The 27033-nt window shown below is 39.2% G+C and overlaps 2 protein-coding genes across 6 annotated transcripts in view; both read right to left on the minus strand.

Moving 5' to 3' along the window:
• The window catches only part of LOC106051868 (uncharacterized), a 37966-nt gene extending 12949 nt beyond the window's left edge, over nt 1-25017 (minus strand). The window contains exons 1-19 of one of the 5 annotated variants that reach the window (XM_056020264.1): nt 24757-24983; nt 23317-23468; nt 23134-23229; nt 22209-22365; nt 21817-21862; nt 21508-21663; nt 20096-20151; nt 17151-17288; nt 16057-16228; nt 13534-13644; nt 10216-10307; nt 10005-10125; nt 8812-9028; nt 8334-8563; nt 7744-7834; nt 7521-7649; nt 6793-6882; nt 6510-6689; nt 6133-6247 (exon numbers count right to left, since the gene is read on the minus strand). In XM_056020264.1, coding sequence (XP_055876239.1) covers nt 6150-6247; nt 6510-6689; nt 6793-6882; nt 7521-7649; nt 7744-7834; nt 8334-8563; nt 8812-9028; nt 10005-10125; nt 10216-10307; nt 13534-13644; nt 16057-16228; nt 17151-17288; nt 20096-20151; nt 21508-21663; nt 21817-21862; nt 22209-22365; nt 23134-23229; nt 23317-23468; nt 24757-24947 — 2523 coding nt within the window. In that variant the 5' untranslated portion in view covers nt 24948-24983 and the 3' untranslated portion in view covers nt 6133-6149. Of the gene's footprint in view, nt 1-6132; nt 6248-6509; nt 6690-6792; nt 6883-7520; nt 7650-7743; nt 7835-8333; nt 8564-8811; nt 9029-10004; nt 10126-10215; nt 10308-13533; nt 13645-16056; nt 16229-17150; nt 17289-20095; nt 20152-21507; nt 21664-21816; nt 21863-22208; nt 22366-23133; nt 23230-23316; nt 23469-24756 lie in introns of those variants that run through there. The other 4 variants (XM_056020271.1, XR_008776565.1, XR_008776563.1 and 1 more) reach the window with 4 other exon arrangements.
• Nucleotides 1331-3419, minus strand: LOC129924583 (uncharacterized). The gene is made up of 3 exons (XM_056020315.1): nt 3174-3419; nt 2560-2711; nt 1331-1485 (listed from the first exon to the last, which is right to left on the minus strand). Exons 1-3 carry the CDS (start codon nt 3362-3364, stop codon nt 1358-1360), a joined length of 471 nt encoding a protein of 156 aa, XP_055876290.1. The 5' UTR covers nt 3365-3419; the 3' UTR covers nt 1331-1357.
• Nucleotides 25018-27033: the final 2016 nt, after the last annotated feature.

Here is a 27033-nt window from a genome sequence, read left to right on the forward strand (position 1 = left end):
AATTTCTCAGTGGACACTGTTAAAGGGAGACTACAATGAATTTTGTTTCTCTCTAACGTAGCTTGACCCTGGCAGTGCCAGAGAATGAATATTGGTTTCGTTTTTTCACATTATAATTATAATAATAGATTTTAATCGTAAGATCTGCTGTTTATTGATAAAAAAAAAACACAAAAAAACGCTACAATTATTGACATTTTTTTTTTAGATGGGTGAGGTTTTTTTTTTTTTTTATCACGTAAGTACCTAGAATCCCATTTATTTGGTTTTTTTCTTGGTAGAGGAATAGATAATCCTTGTAGGATTTTATTGGAACGGCATGGCGTAAAATTGTTTTGCATGTTTCAGGACGTTCCTTAACAACTAAATATAATCTCCTGAAAAACAGAGGGCATGACAATGGGCATGACAGAGGGCATGACAGAGGGCATGACAGAGGGCATGACAGAGGGCATGACAGAGGGCATGACAGAGGACATGGCAGAGGGCATGGCAGAGGGCATGACAGATGGCATGACAGAGGGCATGACAGAGGGCATGGCAGAGGGCATGACAGAGGGCATGGCAGAGGGCATGACAGAGGGCATGACAGAGGGCATGACAGAGGGCATGACAGAGGGCATGACAATGGGCATGACAGAGGGCATGACAGAGGGCATGACAGAGGGCATGACAGAGGGCATGGCAGAGGGCATGATAGAGGGCATGACAGAGGGCATGACAAAGGGCATGGCAGAGGGCATGACAATGGGCATGACAGAGGGCATGACAGAGGGCATGGCAGAGGGCATGGCAGAGGGCATGACAGAGGGCATGGCAGAGGGCATGGCAGAGGACATGACAGAGGGCATGACAGAGGGCATGACAGAGGGCATGACAGAGGGCATGACAGAGGGCATGACAGAGGGCATGACAGAGGGCATGACAGAGGGCATGACAGAGGGCATGACAATGGGCATGACAGAGGGCATGACAGAGGGCATGACAGAGGGCATGGCAATGGGCATGACAGAGGGCATGGCAGAGGGCATGACGGTAGGAGGGTTTGAACCTGGGACCACCGTTCCAGAGCGCACACCACATGAATAAATAAAACATAATCATAACCGGGGGCGGGGTGGGACGAATGGTGATACTACAATTTCCGGCCCAAAAAATAGGGATATTCGTGTGGGGTTATAAAGTGGACTCTTCCAGTTCAACTAGAGTTTACGGCAAAAAGTATATTTAAAAAAGTCAAAATGCGGACTGTTTCATTGGAATTGAAAAAAAAAAAGCGCGTAAGTAAGTAAATACTTCAAAGACTTATATGAAAAATCACGTGAAAAATGAAATATTGACACATACAAAAATCATCTTAGTTTTCTAAATGTAGAAAAGTTGTGCTACCTCTGTTGGGGATTTGAAAGTCTGCGCCTATCAGCACCCAGCCACGTGCAACGTTTAAAAAAGGTCTACTGGTAACTGCCATATAATCATCAGCATCTGTAAGAACAACAACGAGATCACATTTTAAAACTTAAAAATCAATAATCAAACTCAGTGGTTCAGAGCTGGCTATAATGTATGTAAAAGTAAGCTCCCCCTTCATACCTTGCTGTCAGTTAATGAGAACTCTTCTGTTGCTAAACATGCCATTAAGTGGCACTCCCTTTTTTTTTTTTTTTTTACAAAGCTTTAATTAACCCATTGTGTCTGGTTAATTTTGTTTTATATAGCAGAAAGGGGGATAAACCCTGCCATTTTCAGATGAATGGCAGTTATTAGTGGTTTATTAGTGGTTCTTTGCCTTAGGTAAGCTTTATTTTTTTTTTTAAATTATTCTTCTTTCTTTTGCTTGTTTCTCCAATTTATACCAGTTACTAGTTAGAGCAATGAGCTCTATAAACGAATATTCACATTTGACTAGGGTAACTCCTATAGTAGAAACACTAAATTTAGAAAGCCTTCAGGAGAAAAGGCTCTACAGCAAACTAGATATTACACCCAAAACACTGATCCATAATCTTCAAATACAGAAACAAAATTTAATAAAATACTCAGAAAGACACAAAGATAAAGGCACATTCCTCGTCCCATATGCTAGAACAAATTTGTACAGTGCTCCTTCTTCCCTAGTGCAATCAGAGCATGGAATGGGTTGCCTGAGCTAGCCAGGAAGACCTGTGACTTGGCAGAATTTAAGTCATTGGTTAACATTCATGACTAAATGCATGACGCGTAGGACGTAATCATCTTCTTTTTTTGAAGTAACGTCTGTATTATATAAGATAACATAAGATAGAGTTTTTTCGAATCGGGGATGCTTTGCGGTTCAGGATTTGAACTTGCGACTCCTCTCTTTACCCCTCGGCCACGACGTCCCAATAATCTAGGCAGTTCTAGCATATTGATTATTGATGGGAGAGAGTGAATGGGGTAAACGAATGCTCGTAAGGAAAAAAAAAGTGTTTAAAAATACATAAAGCACTAAGTCACAATATAAAATGAAATAAAATTTATCAATCAGATTTATAACTTTTTAAAATACACACATACAAAAGAAGTGATCAATCTAACCTGTGTCTTTCCATTTGTAATTCATCGTGATAATTGCATTCTGATAAGTAGTGCCTGGGATATCATTGATAAGTTTCAGGTAAGCGCTAAATACATAACGACCTCCAGGTTTTGGAGTAATATACTGGCCTGGGCCCATCCATGATTGACCTCTGGCAATAGAATATATACTTACTAAATTGTGTACTGAAATTATGGAGTTTTGAAAATTTTTAACTCAAGCATACAAATTTTCTAATCAATTACAGTGTAATAGTTCAGTATCCCCCCCCCCCCCAAAAAAAAAAAAAAAAAAAAAACCATTCCTAGGAAGATTCTCGTTGCCGATCAGAGGGTGGTACTACTACAGACCTGCCACATCACCAGAAAATTCCTCACTGAAACTAATAAAGGAACTACAATGAATTTTGTTTCTCTTTAACGAAACTCGACCCTGGCAGCGCCAGACAATGACTACTCGTTCGTTTCTAACATAATAATAATAATTATTATTTCTCTGGGGCAGCCAGGGACTATTTTGTTTGTAGCAGAATTATTGCCAACTTGAAATTTAAAGACAACTGTTAATGAGGTTTTTATCTCTTTGGTCTTTGGTCGAAGTTAAAATGTTTTACCTTCCTGTGCATTTCACACTTGATGTCCCACTATGCACCACAGATTTCTCCACAGTCATCGTAAAACCATCGTGAACCCAATTGTTTAAGCCGCTCTCGAAGCCTGGATTGGTCAACAACTCCGGGGCGCCATACACCACACTCACCAACAGATACACAACCCCAAAATACTGACACAACTCCCGAGCCATTAGTTTCTGTATAATTGAATCTGCTAATACACCACAGCATCAACAAAATCAACAAATCTATAAGTAGACCACAGACTATGTGGGTGTTGTTTTTTGTTTTCAATGCCACTATTCCAGAGTTCAAAATGGCGTGCTAATAGTTTGGTTTTCTTATCTGAGGGCAAGTTAACGAACTTGTTTTATTTAACATCAAATATCTATGTGCAGATTAATCGTGACTAAACTGACTCGTTTTCAAGTCAAACTTCAATGCGTTTTGTTTATATACAAATGTTAAGCCAAGTGATGAAACCATGAATGATGCACACACATAACCTATATAAAGACATCACTACACTGAATGATGCACACATATTGCATATATCAAGACATCACTACATTGAATAGACATCACTAAGGACCACATTTTTTAGGGGAAAAAAGTGAATTAGAGCGAAATAAGGGACAGTCCTGACCAGGGCAGGGAAGATGGACCATCCGATTCGATTATCAGCAGCATCGCAGTGCCGAGTTGGACTGGGTGGGTTATGTTGTCGATGACATCCAGGTAGCAGAGTGCGTGCTGTCGGTCACTATTGAACAGAATGATTATTTTCGGGGATCTGGGTGGTTTGTTCACTTGTGATTGAATGTATACAGCCCTTTATATTACTTAATCATTTCAGTCGAAATAAAACGTTCCATAGTCTAACTTATGAGTCTACCCATTTTCTGATAAATCAAAATCAGAGTTTCTTTCAGGCTTGCATTGAAGAATCAGAGACAACGAAAGGTCAGACGATTGATTAAATTAGGAACACTTCTGTACACATCAGAGAAACTGACGAAAGTGAAAGATCTATCGTCTGAGAGTGGAACAGGTTAAAATGATAAAAAAAAACAACAACAACAACGCAGCAGTGCAGTCCGGAAGAACCTTGAACTCCATATTTGGTCAGACGAGCGAGGTTAGGCGTCATCGGTACTGTATATTTTGGAATTTTAAATTTGGTTGCTATCCATTGCATTAAGCATGTACTGAAATCTTACACAACAGTGTGGCGTCATAACATTTTTTAAGATTGACCAGCATGCATGTACCACTTAACTCTTAACAATCTTGTCCAATCAAATTATTGATGGTTGTTGTGGTTAACCCATATAGTTTTACATTAACTATCCTGTTATTACTCAGTGAAGCCATGGCAGATCTTTCTCAGATAATTCACTATATCTAGATGAGACTCGCTTACGTACTCTTGCTTCTGACATATTGATGAGTTTATACAAAGAAGTAACCAAAGATCTGTTCTTCAGGTAATTATCATGGGCCACACTTTAGGTGTGGAGGCGCTTGGCTTCCGAACCTGGGGTCCCGGGTTCGAATCCTGCTGAAGACTGGGATTTTTTATTTCGGGATCCTTAAGGCGCCTTTGAGTCCACCCAGCTCTAATAAGTACCTGACATTAATTGGAGAAAAGTAAAGGCGGTTGGTCGTTGTGCTGGTCACATGACACCCTGTTGAACCGTAGACCACATAAATAGATGACATCATCTTCCCTAGAGATCGCAAGGTCTGAACGGGAAACTTTTACTTACACTTTGAATGCTGGCAAGTTTCAGGTAAATTTTAAAGAAATAAGTCGCTGAAATTAGAATGAACAAGTAGTTCTCTGAAGATAATAATGTTGTTAAAATCTCCTTTTCTCCAAATACTGTTTATTCATTAAAAGTTAGCTAATCACTAGGGTAAAAAATTCTAACCAATAGCATGCCAGTTAAAATTGTACCATTTCAATTGTATTACAGCTTGAATACTTCTTACTAGACATATAGTGATAATGCTCCATCATTGATGTGTGTTCTTTGCTTATCACATTCTGTAGAAATATTTTACACACCTGAGCCAGAGAGAGAGAGAGAGACTATCTGGAGGCAGTTATAAGAAGATGCATATAGATCTATGTGCATGAAGAAGAAGATACAGAATAACAGACACGTTTACTTTTGACTGGTCAAGAGGTTAGTAGTCTACTAATTGACTAGCAACATATATAATTAGTTGAGTAAGTTTCCTGTTTTCATAGTCTAGTTTCTGAGAACTAAAATGACACATTGTTAAACATGCTTTTTAAATGCACATGTTTTTTAAACAAGCTTATGAGCTTACAAATTCTTTATAGGTTAACACAAAATAAAGCAATTCTGTTACCATGTCTGGATCTGTATCAGCAAACTAGAACTTTATATGCTCTGAGTAGATTTAAACATGCGCTTAACCAGATTTGTTTTTGGGGGGAGGGGGGGGGGATAGGGCGTGAAAAATATGTTCCGTTTTTTTTTTTAAATCTATGATTCATTATTTAATGAGCAAAGTCATGGCTATATACCATCACAACTGCTTTCTGTCTGCTAGCATCGCTTTCATAAAGGTTGGTTTTGTCTCTTTAAAAAAGATTATGAAACTTCTTTAAGATTCAACATGTTGGTGCAAGTTCTTGGGCCATTCTTGAAATACGATCGTAGTTGAAGCCATATCAATAAAACGAAAAAAGGAAAGCGCTATCTCAGTAAAATGTGAAAATGTTGGTTCATCTGATGGCATTGTCATTTTTGTTTTGTTATGCAAAAAATTTATGTTAATTTTACCTTTTTAAAAATTTAATGTGACCTTTTTTAAAAATCATTAAAACTGTCATACCAAATCATTTACTAGTTCTATTAATTTTCATTGTTTATTTACATGATATAATTTGATTTAAGAAGAAAATTATTGTTTTGTTAAGCTGAAGATAGTTTAGTTTTATTAGGCACTGCAACATGAAGCATAAGCTCGGACTGCTTCCTCATGTCCAAATCTTTCATAGCCATTAACAGCCACACAGGTATCCACTCCATTAATAGCTGCAATAGAAACAAGTAGCATCATTGTTATTACTATACAGTGACTGTACACATTACACACTTATTGGTATTTATTCATTATTCCTTAAACTCTTATACTCTGTGAGGTGATCATTGGGGTCCATTACTGATTCTTTTATAACTTTACACCTAAGTTTTCACTTATATTTTTTAATATGAAGATTTACTCTTGACGGCATTTTTGCTGATATTTCTAACAATCTATCACTGGGTATAGTGTGCATAGTAAATGGAGCTTTACCTTCTATGAATGAACCTGCTGCTTTAGCGTTAGTTGAGTAGACAGTACACCCTGTCATGACTTGACCAGCTGGACATGTAACTGTTGCCCTGGCACCAACTGGGTGACCACTAGGAGCTGAGTGGACCGTGGTACACTTGATGTTTCCACCTTTACAGCATGCAGCATAGGCATATACACCTGAGTAGAGAGAGGGTATAGTTTAAATATATCATTTGGGGACTACTTGGTAGCTATACTTAATGGAGTATTTACAAAAGGAAAATGTTGAGCTACTCCTGACCTTGTGATACGCCATCATTCTGTGCTACACATGAGGTATTGGTGATGAACGAGCCATCAGAGTCGGACATGTAAGTGTGTGCTGTACAACCTGGAGAATACACATTAAAATACACAGAATCAATTCATAACTTTATACCCAAGACTTTATTCCAATAAAACACGACTAGTGTGTAGCACACGCAATAACACAGTACCAGACGGGTCACGACCAACAGACTACACTGTAAATACAAACCGAGAGCAATGTTATGGAAGGCCTGAACACAATGTGTGGGCAATTTTGACAAGTAGCGTAGCATGGGTCGGTGAGGGGGGAGAATTCGAAAATATGAAATGTTACGCAAAATTCAGGGGCCCCCAAAGAGGTCAAGCCCTCCCCCGATCCCAAATGATGTCCAATTCTTATCTACGTCACTTATTTAGACCAATAGCTCGTTGACTCGTCACAGGTCTGTACCACGTGGTAACGAGCTATTGGTCTAAACTGCCCACAGGCTGTGACGAATGGTCTCGTAAAAACACGATTACAAACTCGAGTAACGCAGAAGTACAGTTCATGATGGCTCCACAAGTATAAACATTTTTTTTTCTTCAGCACATAGTGTACTCATATTGCTTATTAAAATTGAAAAATATCTGCAAATACACGTAGGCCTAATGGCTAGGATATGAGTTTGTGCAAACAAACAAAATACTGATTTATTCTTATGACATGTTTGTATTTACCCAGTGGAAAACCATCCGAAGCACAGGGAGCTACAACTTGGTCGTCAACTCCAGTTCCAGAAGGTCCAGCCACTTTATAAGTACAGGTCAATCCACTCAGTTTACAGCACCTTGCATAAGCCTTAATACCTGCACAGCAACATCAAACGTTTTCATATGTTGAATCCATCGTTAACAACACATAGCCTACTGTGATATACTTAGTTGACTTAACCTAACTCACCTGCTGTAGTCCTATAGCCATTCACGGCTTTACACGATGGCTTATTATTTGTTATAACGATTCGTTCACCATCTTTATGCCAATCGTTGTTCTGTAAAGAAAAGGAAATCTGTTAAAAGCTATTTCAAATAATTAATTTATTGACATATATTATCTTCAGATATTTTATATTATGTAATGGGATAAACGATACACATTTTTACACATTAATTTATCAGTAAAAACGGCTTGAGAACGAGACAGCTGGTGGCCATTCACAACTCGCAGGATACACATTTGAGACCAAAAGCAAATCCGCTGCCGAGGACAGAGACGTAGAGACGGCGAAAAGAAAATCAAAATCGGCGGAATATATCTATATATTCATTCACATCTGTCATTAAGTAACATTTATTTCCCTTAATAGTCAATATCAAACAAAAAAATATTCACCAACAATTAATGAACTACTTAGTTGTTTTTTTTATTCACGTGTTGTTAATGAATAATTGTGCAAAGTTTTAACTTGATCCGCGAATGTTCAAATTTTTACCAGACAGACAAAAGACAGACAGCAAGACGGAGTTAGCTCGATCTAGTAGCATACGTACTTTGAGGTAGCTCGAACATCCAGTTAAAACTTCATCGGTACCGCAGCCCACTTCCACCTCCTTGTCGTCCCCAACTTCAGACTCTCCTGATGCATGAGTGGTACAGGTCAGTTGGTGGGAGGTAGAGGTGGATGTTGCGTGACCCTCAGTTGTCAGACCATTGCTAGTTGTTGCATGTTGGACAGGCACAAAGACAAACGGGTCAGCGTGGGTGGGTAGATGTATAGCTTCTAATCAGAAAGAAAAGAGGTACATTTAGTCTAGAATAAATATCTGTACATTGTAAATGTTTTCTGAAGGTTGAAATAATTGCTTGATTGCATTACTATACAAAGGTATACAAAATATTGTTATAATTAATAAATAATAAAATATAAGGGTTTATTTAAGAGTGAGCATTTTGTGTTAGCTTAATATTAATTAGATCTTTATTCGCATAACCGATCAATATACCATTAAAATTAGTAAACATTCTTACGTCCGTTTCCGGAAATGTCCACGTTAACGGTCACATTAGACTTGCCAACTGAAAAGGATTGTATTTTGATTGGCTTATTCTGGTACCAGACGATCACATCGTAGTCGCCCTGGAAACCTCGGACATCGAATGAAGTACCAGCAGACAAAGATCTATTGACATGGGTGCTCCACTCATGCTTGGTCAGCTGAAGGTAGCGCTCTCCAGCCTTGTCCAGCTGTTGGTGGAAAGTAGGCTAGACTATAGTGTGTAGGTAGAGTTGGTTCCAATACAGGACATGATTTAAGTTAGTGCAGACTGTGCAACCACCCAGGGCTTTACACTCAATGAAAGAATCCATAAAAAAAGTTAAAAATGTAGAAAAATAAAAGAGGCATAAGCCCAAAAATACATGTAAGCCTATTAAAATATTATCGTTAACTAAGCATTAATTACATTGAATTGTTGAAAATCTTCATAAAAGGATAATGGTTTACACAAAAATAATGCCCATGGTCTCCTCTTGCCGGCCCTGTTCCCACAACTAGTGTGATATTTCTATAACCTATTTCCCGTCATTTCATTACCTATCCAGCGCTTAAAGTCTTACTCAATCATTGATAGGTAATGCAAACTGGCTGAGAATTCAGGGCGGTACAAAAACTCGTTCGTACCTTACTCGGTCAGACAATATCAACGCCACCCGCTTATTAGGAAACATGAAAAAGACCAAGATGCCTGTGTGTAGTCGCTGAATGAACTCTTTATATAATACAAACTTTACTTCAAAAAAGAAGATGATTACGTCCTGCGCGTCATGCATTCAGCCATGCATATTAACCAATGACTTAAATTCTGCCAAGTCACTGGTTTTTCTGGCTAGCTCAGGCAACCCATTCCATGCTCTAATAGCACTAGGGAAGAAGGAGTATTTGTACAAATTTGTCCTAGCATATGGGATGAGGAATGTGCCTATATCTTTGTGTCTTTCAGAGTATTTTATGAACTCTTTATGTTGTCTCTGTTCTACTTATGTGTATGCTGCTGATGTGTTGTCTTTATATGAGAATAGAGTCCTTTGTAATCACAACAAATTTCCATAAGGATCAATAAAGCAGTCTTAATCTTAGTCTTTGTCTTAGTCTTAGAAAATTTCTGGACTAAGAAGCTGATTAACTAACAAACGGCTATCAGTTATGCCTAATTGAACTCACCGCAAAAGTGTTTCCGTGCACCAAAGCCATGTTGGGACTCATGTCGTGATCCCAGAAGCCCCAGAAAATAATTCCTTCAATAGACGGATGGCTAAAGTAGAGTCTGAGCGCCGTCTCATACCTGACCAGAAACATTAGAAATCATTGACTACATATCCTTAGAAACTCAAACAAGTTTTAAACAAAAGATAATAACAAACACTTGACTCACCAGTCGGCTCTTGTGTTCTCGTCGTGAGCGGATAAGTCCAATTCAGTTACCCACATTGGTAATCCAGCCTTGGCTAATAGGTCGAGACGATACTAAAGAAAAAAAAACATTCTTATTTTTTTTTAAAGTTGCCTTTTTTTTCACGGACTCGATAAACATTGCTAAACGAAATGAAAAGCGATTACTTTATTCCTGTAAAATTGTTTGTCCAAAGCACTAGCGGATCCAGAACTTTGGAGTGGGGGGGGGGGGCGATTTTTTTCCAAACCCTAACCCTACGCATAAACGTGCATACAGCGCGCGCGCGCACACACACACACACACACGCGCGCACGCACACACACACACACACATATATGTATATATATATATATATATATATATATATATATATATATATATATATATATATATATATATATATATATATATATATATATATATATCATGGGCATTCTCCTGACAAGTACAGCTCATTATTCATCAATGGAGTTCGGGGAGAAGCCCCGACCCCATAAGCGTTTTCTTTCTTTTTTGACTGCAGATACGCATTCTCCTGACAAGTACAGCTCATTCTTCACAATGTAGTTCGGGGCGAAGCCCCGACGCCAAAAGCGTTTTCTTGCTTTTTTCACTGCAGAAACGCATTCTCCTGACAAGTACAGCTCATTATTCATCAATGGAGTTCGGGGAGAAGCCCCGACCCCATAAGCGTTTTCTTTCTTTTTTGACTGCAGATACGCATTCTCCTGACAAGTACAGCTCATTCTTCACAATGTAGTTCGGGGCGAAGCCCCGACGCCAAAAGCGTTTTCTTGCTTTTTTCACTGCAGAAACGCATTCTCCTGACAAGTACAGCTCATTATTCATCAATGGAGTACGGGGCGAAGGCCCGACGCCAAAAGCGTTTTCTTGCATTCTTCATTGCAGAAACGCATTCTCCTGACATCTACAACTCATTACACATAAATGAAGTTCGGGGCGAAGCCCCGACGCCAAAAGCGTTTTCTTGCATTCTTCACTGCAGAAACGCATTCTCCTGACCTGAAGCTCATTATTCATATTATTAAAAAACGACCTTTCGAATAATGTTGTACTTGAAAAATATTCTAATTTGAATTTATAGGCCCATAATACATTGCAAATAAAACCGATTTGTTCCTTGAAAAGATAGGATACCCCACGTATTTAGATTTTTGCTTTGAGGATCGCCGCCGAAAAACTTATTCGATAAATAGTATTCAAGAAAACTCTAGTATAAATTGTGGGTTATAGTCCCAAATTTATTTAGCTAGAAAAATATCAGATTGAGTAAAGGTTGGGAAAAGTTTAGAACTCATCTCAATCATGACTCTTATACTGAAAAATTTCGTTTGAATTCTAACTTTTCCAATGCAAAGTCTTTCTTAAAATACTTATGATAACTTCATGTGAAATTACAAAAACTCTGTCTGGAAATGGGAGGGGCGGTAGAGTGAAAACGATTAATCCTCGCTCCTTTACTAATTTCTGCTAAAGATTGCATTAGGCATTAAAGAACAGGTATGGGGCGACTCGATATAAGAATTTAATTTATAGTATATATAAATTATATTAGTGACAGATTTTTTTAATTTTGTAATTTCTTAACTATAATACAAAAAGAAAAAGTATTGATTTGTCCGATGGGGGAAATGCGATTGCATGTATCGCCCCTCCCACCTGGTACAACCCTTTTTCATTTAAATTTACTAATGATACAATTTGAGATTAGAGTGTGGTACGACATATTTACAATGGGTTCACATATCAATACGCAGTTTATATTATATAGATATTCAACTAATTTTATTCACAAACTATGATTCTCCACAAAAATAGGACCGCCCCCCCAGCACTCAGAGGGCTAGAGTGGGGAGGGCAGTACATGCAATCGCCCCCCCCCTCACCCCACCGAATCGGCCAAAATACCAGAAAGGGAGCGACATAATATAAAATTTATATATTAATTCAACTAATTTTGTTCACAAACTATGATTTCTCCATAAAAACGGACTGCCCCCCCCACTCAAAGGGTTTAGGTGGGAAGGGCAGAAGAGGTATTCGTCCCCCCCCCCACCAATAGGCAAACAGGGAACGACATAATATAAAGATCGGTTAAAATATCAATAACAAGTTACAAGGATATAGATATTTAATTGATGTGTTAGCAGGCTGTGATTTCTACCAATAAATTGGACCGCCCCCCCCACTCGAAAGTGTGTGTATGGGGGGGGGGGGCGGGATTGATACCATCGCCCCCTCCCGACCCCACCAAATCGGCCAACATACTAGAGGGGGGGGCGAAATAATCTAAAAATAGGTTGAAATATAAATAATTAGCATATATTTTTAACATAAGTAATAAATTCGTATACAAATTGTGTGAATCCTATACTAAAGTTCGTCCGCCCCCCCCCCCCTTAGGGTCGGCCGAGTGGGGGGGGGGGCGATCGCCCATACCGCCCCCCCCCCCTGGATCCGCCAGTGGTCCAAAGAGTTGAGACTAAGACTCTTGGAACTTTAAGCTTATGGAAGCTTGCCTCCATCTGCCTGTCTGAACAAATATATGTCTGGAAAAATCCAAGCAGATCTACATTTTTATTTTTATTACCTCTTGGGTTGGAAGCGAGGCAAAGGACCGAACGCACCGGAGAAAGAACCCCCATGCTCCATCTCTGTACCTCATCAGCCGTGCAGGTGTCCGCCATAGAGGCAGCATCTTGAGAAACGGTATGTGGATATTTACAAATTTTTGGGGGATTTCGTTCATCCCCTTCAGTGCAATGGACTCGCTCCTTAGGCGCCCCAGCCTGACGGGGGTTTCGATTTGCTTTCCTATTGGCCTAATTGTTTCCTCTAACGACCGTTACCACCCGTGCGTTACATTGAGGCTGAGAAGCATTGCTAGAGATGTTCATACCTTGAGCCGATTATATTTCTCCCTTACATGACCTGCGCATGTCTTTGAGCGGTAGCTCTTCATTGGGTCTTGAGTGTTTTGGAAAGAGTATAGGCCAATATGACTTGTGTAAGTGTTTGATGTAATAGCAATTAGAAAAGATTAATTTATAGTAGTTCATGTATAACTTCTTTTCGTTCACTTTCTAATGGAAAATGGTTTATGGACTTTAGCAATAGGGAGCAGGGCCCTAGACTCCTCTCAGCTATCCATGCTGCAGGTGCAGCCAGGAAAACAAAAATGTGATATAATTAGTTTCGATCCGACTGTTTCATAAACATAAAACGTGTATTGGTAATACAATACAAACTAAAATTATATAGACATTTGACATATACCTTCATGAGCGTAGGATCCGGGGCTGTATAAGAAGGGAAATGACTCTGAATCCCAACAGCACCCAACCCAACATTAGCAGCCTTGAATTGCTGGATCTGGTCCAAGTAAGCCTGTCAAAGGGAAATATATAGATCTATATTAACAAATTCCTTATATAGGACACTCAAGGCTTTTGTTTTTCTTCTCTATAATAATTATACAGCGTCGTCCCCTAAATTTGATAGCCACTCAATATTGTTAAGCCTGTTATTACAGAAGGCCAACCTAGTACTTGTAAAACATAGTGTCGCTAAATGCCATGTCTGCATAGTTCTACTTTATTTATAGACTTAAGGCGCGAACATTTCTTATTATTCTGCATCCATGCGTGATTCAGAATAAAGATTTCTTTGAGCTATAGAATGTTAAAGAGCTATCGACATTATCTAATAATATACTCCATTATGTGACAACTTCACACAACTGATGACGCAATCAAAAGGGAGTCGGTTGAATGCTTCCTCATGCGCCAAAACTTACTCGGCGATGTTCTAGGTCAGTGTTTTTATTGTAACACTTTTGCGTGGCGCCACTCCAGATATGATGGCGCTCCCTGTATCTTGGTTTAGTTTCATTCAGTAAGCTTTAAGTTGGGTTATTCTGGCTTGATGTTGTTTTCTCGCCAAAGTTCAAAGCCCCAATCATGGTCATGGTCTAATAAAATCATCTAGGCTTAAGGCAAGTCTCTGACGTTAGTTCTTTCCAGTGAATGTTTTACAGAACCTGCTAGCAACTTAACCATTTTGGGGCCAAATTGACTAGCTGTAGAACTTGGTATATTTATATAGAAGGCTCACTGAATGTAAGATTTTTCACTTTTTTTTTCTTGATCAGTTATTCTCAGTGATTGGTTATTGTACTAGAATTACTTTTCCTAAAATCAAACCAATTAACTATATATTGACCATATTGATTATTGATCCATATGAGTAACAAGAAACTACTATAATTAATACTAGCTGTATCAATTGGTCGACTGTTTGAATGATTCATGTGCTGTTATGGAAAAATCCTAATTGTGCAAAGTACCATAAGGTTTCAACTTGATCATAGAACGGAAGGTACAGGAAATCACGTGACAAGCAGACAGGGTGAGACGATATAAGTTTTGTAATGATAAAATAGGTTTACAAAAATGGGATGCATGAGAAATAGGCTACAGTGAAGAATTAGACCAAGAGCGTTCTATAAACTCTGACCTGGAAGGCGTGGCAGCCTAATTTAAGGTTACCGACCAGACTTAGTCACAGAGAAAACTTTCAGTCACTACAAAGTCAGGCCAATAGTGACAGAACGTCTGAGAGAAGACATGGGGGTTGGGATAACTCCTCCCCCGCCCCACTCTCATTTACATTCTTACACTTGTAGTGATCTTCTTTAAACAATAACAAATGACTTTCACTTGCTACATTTCTCTGTGGCATCTTACGTCTCGAGAGAAATTGTTTTCCCTTTGCAAACTTCTTGTGTGACTAAAGAGACCATACCTTGATACACAGCTGCGGTCACAGGTTGGGCATATATAATCACCAGGCTCTGTTGCTTTTTTCACCCTTCTTTCAACTACTGTTCTGTATGACATCTTCAATCTGGGACCTTTCCTTTATGCTCGCTCTCAATGTGGATCTATGCAGTGCCCCTTTTTTCGCAACCATTAGTGTCAATTTTTAAAGAGCCTCAAGTCGCGTTTGCATACATCCGTATACCGTAAAATTGGACGACCAGCGGCTCTCCTGCCATTCTGTTAGATCACCACACAGAATGTTATCTTGCTACATTTAAATGACTAGATATAGACACTATTATGACTTATGTACTAAAGACGCTTTTTCTAAACTTATTTTACGGTTATTCCATTATCCAGAAAAGTACCCAGCGAGCTTAAGCACTCAAGCCTCACAATATTACATATATTATCTGTAAACCAGTTGATACAATTACAAAAGAGTCTACTGACCAGCGTGTACTCGCCATAAGCCAGTTGATACAATTATAAAAGTCTACTGACCAGCTTGTACTCGCCATAAGCCAGTTGATACAATTACAAAAGAGTCTACTGACCAGCGTGTACTCGCCATAAGCCAGTTGGTACAATTACAAAAGAGTCTACTGACCAGCGTGTACTCGCCATAAGCCAGTTGATACAATTACAAAAGAGTCTACTGACCAGCTTGTACTCGCCATAAGCCAGTTGATACAATTACAAAGAGTCTACTGCCCAGTGTGTACTCGCCATAAGCCAGTTGATACAATTACAAAAGAGTCTACTGACCAGCGTGTACTCGCCATAAGCCAGTTGATACAATTACAAAGAGTCTACTGACCAGCGTGTACTCGCCATAAGCCAGTTGATACAATTACAAAAGAGTCTACTGACCAGCTTGTACTCGCCATAAGCCAGTTTATACAATTACAAAAGAGTCTACTGACCAGCGTGTACTCGCCATAAGCCAGTTGATACAATTACAAAAGAGTCTACTGACCAGCGTGTACTCGCCATAAGCCACCACGTTGTAATCGTTCAGAAACAGTGTCGGCTTAGGATCAGCGGCGTGGACCGCCTGGAACATGTGGTAGCTGTAGTGTTCATCCCCTGTGTGGGTCTCGAAGAAGCGCCCATGGAGAAGCTCATTGTTGACATCCCAGTGCGATAACCTGTATCAAAGTAAATGTCAACATTGCTGTGTTTATATTCGTGACATTTGACATAGACCTGCCCTTGAGAGATTGCCCACCTAGCTGTTAGAGAGTGTCATGGTATAACGCTACGAGCTCACTCTGTAAGCTACGGCCTGGTTTATAATTAGAGTCTAGCTCAGGGATTCACACTTTATAAAAATAGTAGTTGAACTTTCCTTAAAAGACTAATAGTTTATTTGTGCATAGAATACAATAGTTGATTACAGAGTAGTAGTGAGCACAGCTTGCGCCCGGGGCGTTGTACATTATTGGCACCCCCCCCGCCCCTTTTTCCATGAACATCCCAAAGTAATAAAGGCATAAACAAATCTCTCCAATTTTCCAGAACAGCAGCTGTTCTTAGCAGGACATCAATAAATATTAGGAACTTTTATTTGATTCGACTTCCGCTTTCTCTCATCGAGATCGAACGTTGAATGTCATTAGGTATGATGTTATTGATTGTAGGCTTTTAGTCAAAGAATTGTTTTTTTTTTTTTTTTTTTTTTTGGGGGGGGGGGGGGATTTATTGAAATACACGCTAAAGATGCATCCTCAATTTTAGACCAAAAAAAATAATTTCCGATCATATTTCATTAATAAACATTATTACACGATTTGATGATATGGCCTTATGTCATATTACATAACTGACGTTAAACAAAGAATTATGAAAAAATAAATAAGATATTCTTATTCAAAATAAATCCCAAAATTATATAAATCTCTTTTTCCCATTATATGCTGAGATTAAAAAAAAACCCGCAAATCTTTGACCCGCCCCCCTCCCCACCCCCGGGGGGTCGCTAACCTTTTTTTTTAAAATGACTTTGTGCTGAGCATATAAAGGGAAATAAGCACTTATATTCAATTTTGAACTATCCCTAATCTCACTTACTTTCCCTTTGTTATTCCTGTCATGTATCTGATGTGTGAGTCCACAGTATCTTTTAATGTTTGACCGGTCATTGATGAAGCATAGCTTGGCTGGTTGCCTGGTACAGACCAAAACATGCAGTGACCTCTGACATTAAGGCTGTGATATGAATTAATAACAATGAGCTTTTAAATAATGAAAAAAAAAACTTCAACATTGACGTACATATTATAATTTAGAGTAGAGATGGGAATCGAACCCAACTTTTAAAGTTCGGGTTCGGTTCGGTTCGGTCAGATTTAAGTTCGAGTTCGGTTCGGTTCCATGACGAGTATAGTTCGGGTTCGGTTCGGTTCGGTCAGGTCTAAAGTTCGGGTTCGGCTCGGTTCGATGTTATAAAATTATGTAATAGCAAAATTAAGTTATAAGGTTTAATACAATTTATCAGATAAAACACTTTAAGTTTAATTTTTACATAAAACAAATACTTTGCAACATATAATAGGCCTATGGGCAATATTTTTTCCAAAATAATGTTGCCTACATACATTTTAAGCAATGTAAAAATTTCTTAATGGAGATAGAATTGAAGATGCGGCAGGTTTTTGCTCAAGTCGGCAAGTGGTTTAATTCTGGGCAAGACTCGGCGCTAAGCGTATTCTAACCTTTTTCTCTTAGTAAGAAGAGATATTTTTTTTAAAGGCTAATATCGATGTGCTTTCTTTCAGAACGCACAATTCATCATAATAAAAAAACAAATATTCTTCGTGTAAAGCATCTCTATCGAGGATTTTTTTTTTCACACATAAGTCGTCACTATAATAAATTGCAATATACGGTAGAAATTCGACTATTCTGAGACAAAAAATGCAGAAGAATCTCAATAGCGGAGATGTTTTAAAATGTTTTCTTCAAAACGTTTTGACCCATATTGTGCATACGCGCCTCGCAAAAAGCAATCTACAGTTGACAAGGTCTTATTAGAAGATAAAATGACATCTCCTACTTAATATATTTTAATTTTTAAACATGTAATTATACTAATATTCAGATAAGTTACACTGAAAATAAAACTTTTTTTTTCTATGCCCCCTCTCCTTGTTAGTTGGTCGTTGGTTTGTCGCTTACGAACAGCTAGTACAATTGAACCAATATAGGCGTTTTATATTTTTACCGGTAAGGATAGTATAGAGGGACTTCTTATGGTCCGTCAGTTACGCTAGGTAGGGCACGTATCCCGTATGGGAGACGAACGTATGCCAAAGACAGTCTTTTTTTTTTTTTTGTGAGCTAAAAGGTGGCCGCCATAACAGGCGCCTCACAGAAACGCTTCAAAGACCAGCTTAGGCGTCAACTTTGCTTAGCTGACATAGAAGAGAGCACCTGGTTGCATGCGGCCTTAGAACGAGTCAGTTGCAGTTCACTCCCGAAGGCCGCGGGATACACATTTGAGACCAAAAGAAAATCCGCTGCCGAGGACAAACGCAGACGCGAAAAGAAAAACTAAATGGACCACCTGCGGACAGTGGTTATGCTTGCCCTGGATGTGGCAAAATATATAGGTCACATCTGGGACTGCGCAGCCATGGGAAAAACTGCATTCCTCACTAATCTTCGGACTCGAAGACAAGCCTTATAATAACATATAAACTTAATAAACTTTAAAATAAAGTTCTTATGTGAACAACTCAATATAGCCTAACTGTTATTACAATATTCACATATTTAACTTTTGATAGAGATGTAGGCCTAATATTAATGAAATATACTGATATTTAAACGAAATCTAGGTCTCAAGATTGTCTGCCGTTTCACATTTGCATTACGCTAATTTCATCATACTCAATGCATAAACACAAATCAGTCGCTTAACCTCTTCTTATCGCCACCAGACACCACACACACACTCTATGACACCCCTTTTTGTCAGGAAGTTGCGTCTCCCCATCCCCCAATTCAAGGTACTCGCCATCCCCACCCACGGGGGAGGACCCAAAGTTTGAGAAACGCTGCATTAAAAATACTGATGATCAATGATGCAAAACAAAATAATATTTAAAATATTCAGTGGCGTTGCTAGGAATTTTTCATCATTTGGGAGCCCGGGAGGGGCTGGACCTGTTTGGGGGCCCCTGCATTTTGCGTAATATTGAATATTGTAAAAAACACTCATTTGAGGCCCCCCTCAAGTGGGGGCCCGGGGAGATTTTCCATTCCCCCCCCTCCCTCACCCTTGCTACGCCACTGATAATATTCCAATATGGAATACTTCACAAATTTGTAAAAATAAATCACTTAATAGAAGATAATTAAAATTTATTTTAAACTAGAACACAAATGAACTTATTGTAGATTTATATCTACACTCTCTAATTGGCCAAAACTATTCTTTTCTCAACTAACAGCCATCTCAAATAAAAGTGACAATATTTTAATGTTGACTTTGTACTTACTAGGAACTAGAGTCTAGATCTAGATCTAATTAGAGGGCGCCTATTCAACTCAAAACCAATATTGCAAACAGCCCGCGAAAATTCAAGGCCAGGGAGGAGCCGGCACGTATGGAAAAACCCATGGGAACCCCAGCGCGTCGCTTTTTTTTTCTTTTTAAAGTTTTCAAAATACCCCCCCCCCCTCCCAAGTTTTCAAAGTATAATGGAATCAATAGAATTTAAATAAAATATTTAAGTAATTTTTATTTTTTTTAAACCAAAAATTAAAAAAAAGGATGTGCAAATTGCAAAATTAGTTCGGTTAAGATAAGGAGGGTTCGTTCGGTTCGGTTCGTACTAAGCAGTTTCAAAGTTCGGGTTCGGTTCGGTTCGGTCATAAGTGAGGTTCGAGTTCAGTTCGTTCGGTTCGGGTTCGGTTCGTTTCCCATCTCTAATTTAGAGTCGTGAATACAATTTTCTGCTGATTTATTTTGTTTAAAATAGAAAACGAATGAAGACAAGGAATTCTTTTACCCATGTCGTCTTAGCTCATCTGTCGCCGCCACTGCCACTGAGAAGTCAGGATTATCCTGTATGGGAATTTTAATAATGGAATTATAATAATAATTATAGCTTTTATATAGCGCTATTTTCATGCTTATAGCATGCTCAGAGCGCTATGGTCCAATCTCGGTTCCCGGTCATTTCATCCCCGGTCACTTCATCCACGGTCACTTCATCCCCGGGAATTTCATCCCCGGTCATTTCATCCCCGGTCATTTCATCCTCTGGTCACTTCATCCCCTGGTCACTTCATCCCCCGGTCACTTCATCCCCTGGTCACTTCATCCCCCGGTCACTTCATCCCCTGGTCACTTAATCCCCGGTCATTTCATCCCCTTGATATTTTCATCATCTGATCATTTTTATCTAACAAATTGTCATTTTAAAAATCATGAAATGAGCAATATTTAATGTATTCATTTTTTATTTAAATGACAAAATTGTAACACGTTAATGTTTAAAAGGAATTAAAGCAAAACTTATACAGGCGACATGATATCACGAGGATGGGTGAACTCAGCCTTTATTAGAAAAAAATAAAACCTTATTTCAAGGCTAAAAATTACGCGCCCATTTCCAAGAAAGAGCGATTGATAAATAAAATAAAGTGAAAAATGGTCGTACTTTCACCACACCTTGGCCTCTGATGATAAGTTATCACCGGCACGGTCATAATTATTGTAATCGCACTTCTATCTCTCAAATGATTTTTTACTACTTCCACCAAACCTTGGCCTTCGATCCGGATAATATTATGATATTACAACCCCCACATCCAATAGAAGCGCTATAGCCAAGTACACACCCAGATTTACAATATAATATAAGATTTCTCATGAAGAAAACAAAGTGGAAGAGGAAACACTGTATACGCATTAGTAACAAGTCATAAAATGTCTAAAAGCATTCTACATAATCATATTTATATATACAATATTTAATTGGGGATGAAATGACCGGGGATGAAGTGACCGAGGGATGAAGTGACCAGGGGATGAAGTGACCGGGGATGAAGTGACCGGGGATGAAATAACCGGTCACCCCAATCTCATATATTGACCAGAGGGGATAGGGGGTATCTGGGAAAAGTTTTTTTTAAATATGTTGGGTTTGTCCCATTAAATTATTTTACACGTTATGTCTCCCACACACATTCTCAGATCAAGTTGACACTTTAAACAATTATTTTTTTTACCTAACAAACACCAATAAATTAAAAACATAAATAATAAGTTTTTTAAAATATTGTTTATAAATTTGTTTCATATCGAAAAAAGGGAAAAATCTTCTACATTTTTTAGAGATATAGTTGTTAGTGCGAGATTCTTACTTTTAGATTGCTTTGTTTTTTAAAAGATTTTTTAAATATTTTTACTGCTGACCTTAGTTCCACGGTTGTAGGGCCACTTGTACTGTTCTATAGTCGCCCAGTTGAACATGTAATAAGCTATGTTCTGATATTGGCGAAAGTCTGGATTAACTAGATAGTCAGCGGGCATCTGAGATCCGAACCCAAACAAGTGCTTCTTGTGGTCAATCTGAGATATAAAAGTCTTACATTTACCTTTAAGTCTTCCAAAGTAAATGATTTGAAATTCGACATTAACACAAAAACTTTAGTTTCAAAACTTCATTAAAATACAAAACAAAACTAGTTGTTTTTTATTTACAAAGACAATATAAGCCAATACCTCAACTCTGAGATCATTCACGTTAAATCCAGAGCCGACGTTGAACCTAGAGACAAAATCTCACAAATGATTGAAAAGAAAATAACATGTTTTAATGTAGTTAAAAGTTTGATACTTGACACAAAGCTTAGTTGATAATAAACATTTCTGTTGTTTATACAAATTTTTTAAAAGCTATTGTATCGACTCATTTTAGAGCATGAGTGAGTTTGAAAAAGAGAAGGAGAGGAAGGATACAATGAGAGAGAGATTGAAGCGGAAAATGAGAAATAGAGAGAAGAGAGAGAGAGAGAGAGTGGAGGGAAGAGGAAGAGAGAGGGAAAGGAATATATATATATAAAGAGAGATAGAGACTAGGGAAGAGAGGGAACGAGCAAATCTGTTTATCTTACTTGAAGTGGATGTTGCTCTTTCTTAAAGACTCGATCCTCTGGTTAGCTTCTGCCTTCCACGCTCTGTCCTCGGGAATCTCCGTTAGAGTAGCGTCGTCAAAGTAAAAATCAACATGGGGCGCGAGCCCTTCCAAGTAGATCTTGGCCTGGGTATATTCTTTACCAGAAAGCAAAGCAAGGGAATTAATTTTTTTGTATAATAGCAAAACTTATGAAGGACGCACCTAAAATTAAAGTTTGCAAATCAGTATTGATGTGTTGGCCTATTTGTACAGAACCTTGTCTGGTTTTGTCCAAACTAATATACACAGTGTGGAATTTTATTATACGTAAATAGTTATTCATACTTGTTAAGACCACAAGTCGCCTGATTAGTTAATTTAGAGATAGTAATGTTTTTTCTCAGCCTATCCACAATAATATATGTATATCTTACTCTATCTTTGTCTGTTTCTATCTTTCCCTGGCTGTTTAACTCTCTTTTTGTTTCTCACTATTCACCCTGTCGTTAACCCGTAGCACCAAACTGCTGGTTAACAACTAAACCGTTATAGGCGTAATGAATCTTAACTAATAAAACTTACAATAACTTGAATAGCTTCCTTTTATGAACCAACTTAATAACACTAAAATGTATAATATAAACAAAATTAAGTTGAATTGAGATGACATACACACAATAGACGCCAGTAATAATATTCTTTAACTAAATCTAACTCACTACAATAACACAACCTTCAGGCTCACGTTCTTGAGTCGTCTGTCCTAACTAAGACCAAGTGACGACAATGCCACCTATGTTGCATCATTCACAACCAATCGCTTACCTCTTCCCACCGTCACCATAGAAACACACACACACACATTCCACACAGGACACGTTGCTTTCAGTTTCTAATTTTGTAAATAAAAAGTTTGTAAATACCTCTATTGGGAACCCGAAAGTCTGCACCTATATGCACCCACCCTCGTGCAACGTTTAAAAATGGTCGACTAGTAACCGCAAAATAGTCATCAGCACCTGCAAGAACAACAACGGACTTGAAACATTGCAAGAACACAGATTTATAACTTTATACACCCATAAAAAAATGTGGTACAAACTAACCCGTGTCTTTCCATTTGAAGTTGATCTTGATGGCTGCATTCTGATAAGTAGTGCCTGAGATGTCATTGATAAGTTTCAGGTAAGCGCTAAATGCATAACGGCCTCCAGGTTTTGGTGTGATATACTGGCCTGGGCCCATCCATGACTGGCCTCTGGGAACAGAAGAAACTCCAGATGATGTAATTCAGCGGTTATCAACCTGTTATGCTCGGCGACCCCTTTTTACAATCCCCCACTCTGCCGCGACCCCCCCCCCCCCACACACACAAACAGCAATAGAAGAATAGACAACAACAATCCATATTTTCGATGGTCTTAGGCGAACCCTGTCAAATTGTCAATCAACCTCCAAGGGGATCGCAACCCACAGGTTGAGAAACCCCTGATCTAATTATTAGTAAATTACACATTTCAGACCTTGTGATGATGTAATAGTAACTGTTTCTGTGGCTTACGGTTAACGTAGCCAGCACAATGACCAACCGCCTTTATTTTCACACAACTAATGAAAGGTACCCATTAGATCTGGCTGGATTCAGGGGCGCCTTAAAATCCCGAAATTTAGAATCCCAGTCTTCATTTCACAAGTAGATTTTCCACAATTCGCTCATGATAGCGGAAGCCAAGCTAGAACTTGTATCACTTTTATTAATCCCCCAACCCTTGTTAATGCTTGACCCTCAATATTTAAAAGAATTCACTTCTTATTTTTACCAATTCAACTGTAAGCAACATCTCATACTGTCTCCACCACTAACTAGTATTTCGCTCTTTTCAGCACTGATTTAGGTCATTATTTTTTAAACTAACATAAGTATAAGTAACCATTGCTTAAAGGCTCATTCTCTCGCTGTCTTTACATTGCATGCCCCATCTCACTTTTCTTCTCTCATTCATTCTGACTGCCCTCCGAGCTTTTACTATCTTTAAATAACTGAAAAGCAACCTTACCACAAATTAACCCAGCTTTTTTGAAACATAAAGTTGAAGGGAAAAACTTTTGATCCTACAACACACCAAACATAATAATAGACTGCGGTTGGCTACGTCACACGATGCACCTTACTTGACTGCTAGTGAACGCGTTATTGTAACAACATCAATTCCAAGCGAGACTGTAGCTTAGATATAGATAAAGAGACAGTTAAGGCTGGACTTTCTTAGGAGCAACATCTTTGCTATAGTAGCTGAGACTAGATCGTTCCCGGTCGGAATTATATATTTATATTTGATCTTCGCTCTTTGATTTATTTACTTTATTGTATAGGTCTTGATCTGTATGTCTGTTATAAAGAACTCAGAGTAATACTACGCGTACATAAACACTCAATCAATCTTCTGATCCACAGAAACTCTACAGATACAGATTAGGCATATTACAACTTACAAGAAGAATACAACAGTTCGCAAAATCTTTAGCTGACATTAAAATATTTTTACCTTCCTGTGCATTTCACACTTGATGTCCCACCATGCACCACAGATTTCTCCACTGTCATCGTAAAACCATCGTGAACCCAATTGTTTAAGCCGCTCTCGAAGCCTGGATTGGTCAACAACTCCGGGGCGCCATGCACCACACTCACCAACAGATACACAACCCCAAAATACTGACACAACCGCCTAACCATTACGTTTCACTGAAATGTACTAATACATCACAGTGTTCACAAAGTCTATAAGTAGACCACAGACTGTGTGTTTTTTTTAATGCCGCTATTCCAGAGTTCAAAATGGCGTGCTTAAAAAACGTTTCTGTTATCTAGAGCAAGTATCAACGAACTTGGCTGGTTTTTTTTTAAACAACAAATAAATTAATGCAGAATTATTATGTCACAACTGACTCGTTAAAGTCAAACATCAAGGCGTTTTCTTTTTATACGAATGTGAAGCTAAGTCCTGAAACAATTAATGATGCATACATATTACATACACAAAGGCTGCACTAGGGATCGCATTTTTTAATGAGAGAAATTGGTGAATTAAAGCGAAATATGGGACTGCCCTGACCAGAACACGCAGTGCCGATTGGAACTGGGTCATGTTAGCAGAGTGCGTGGGAAGTACTGTGCGATCTATTGGCGAAGTAAGGAGAACTTCTCAACCCACACTAGGGAAGTAAGGAGCACTTCTCAACCCACACTAGGGAAGTAAGGAGGTACTTCTCAACCCACACTAGGGAAGTAAGGAGCACTTCTCAACCCACACTAGGGAAGTAAGGAGCACTTCTCAACCCACACTAGGGAAGTAAGGAGCACTTCTCAACCCACACTAGGGAAGTAAGGAGGTACTTCTCAACCCACACTAGGGAAGTAAGGAGCACTTCTCAACCCACACTAGGGAAGTAAGGAGCACTTCTCAACCCACACTAAGGAAGTAAGGAGCACTTCTCAACCCACACTAGGGAAGTAAGGAGGTACTTCTCAACCCACACTAGGGAAGTAAGGAGCACTTCTCAACCCACACTAGGGAAGTAAGGAGCACTTCTCAACCCACACTAGGGAAGTAAGGAGCACTTCTCAACCCACACTAGGGAAGTAAGGAGGCACTTCTCAACCCACACTAGGGAAGTAAGGAGCACTTCTCAACCCACACTAGGGAAGTAAGGAGGTACTTCTCAACCCACACTAGGGAAGTAAGGAGCACTTCTCAACCCACACTAGGGAAGTAAGGAGCACTTCTCAACCCACACTAGGGAAGTAAGGAGCACTTCTCAACCCACACTAAGGAAGTAAGGAGCACTTCTCAACCCACACTAGGGAAGTAAGGAGGTACTTCTCAACCCACACTAGGGAAGTAAGGAGCACTTCTCAACCCACACTAGGGAAGTAAGGAGCACTTCTCAACCCACACTAGGGAAGTAAGGAGCACTTCTCAACCCACACTAGGGAAGTAAGGAGGCACTTCTCAACCCACACTAGGGAAGTAAGGAGCACTTCTCAACCCACACTAGGGAAGTAAGGAGGTACTTCTCAACCCACACTAGGGAAGTAAGGAGCACTTCTCAACCCACACTAGGGAAGTAAGGAGCACTTCTCAACCCACACTAGGGAAGTAAGGAGCACTTCTCAACCCACACTAGGGAAGTAAGGAGCACTTCTCAACCCACACTAGGGAAGTAAGGAGCACTTCTCAACCCACACTAGGGAAGTAAGGAGCACTTCTCAACCCACACTAGGGAAGTAAGGAGGTACTTCTCAACCCACACTAGGGAAGTAAGGAGCACTTCTCAACCCACACTAGGGAAGTAAGGAGGTACTTCTCAACCCACACTAGGGAAGTAAGGAGCACTTCTCAACCCACACTAGGGAAGTAAGGAGCACTTCTCAACCCACACTAGGGAAGTAAGGAGCACTTCTCAACCCACACTAGGGAAGTAAGGAGGCACTTCTCAACCCACACTAGGGAAGTAAGGAGGCACTTCTCAACCCACACTAGGGAAGTAAGGAGGCACTTCTCAACCCACACTAGGGAAGTAAGGAGGCACTTCTCAACCTACACTAGGGAAGTAAGGAGGCACTTCTCAACCCACACTAGGGAAGTAAGGAGCACTTCTCAACCCACACTAGAACCGAGACCAGTCGTTATAGAAGGCCTCAACACTGACCTGCAACGTCACAACAGTTTAGACCAATAGCTCGTTGCCACGTCACACGTCTGTAGAATGGAAGCCTTTAACAAATGGTCTCGATAGAATCCGCAAACCCACGAGAGTGC

Source organism: Biomphalaria glabrata, chromosome 1 (assembly GCF_947242115.1).
Source record: "Biomphalaria glabrata chromosome 1, xgBioGlab47.1, whole genome shotgun sequence".
Classification (NCBI taxonomy): Eukaryota; Metazoa; Mollusca; class Gastropoda; family Planorbidae; genus Biomphalaria; species Biomphalaria glabrata.

What these genes read in the sequence shown, in the direction of transcription:
- LOC129924583 (XM_056020315.1), bottom strand. Translation starts at nt 3,364, where the DNA reads ATGGCTCGGGAGTTGTGTCAGTATTTTGGGGTTGTGTATCTGTTGGTG. An exon ending in AGTGTGAAATGCACAGGAAG is followed by an intron (nt 2,712 to 3,173) that starts GTAAAACATTTT and finishes TTCTATTGCCAG; the next exon opens with AGGTCAATCATGGATGGGCC. An exon ending in TTACAAATGGAAAGACACAG is followed by an intron (nt 1,486 to 2,559) that starts GTTAGATTGATC and finishes TTGTTCTTACAG; the next exon opens with ATGCTGATGATTATATGGCA.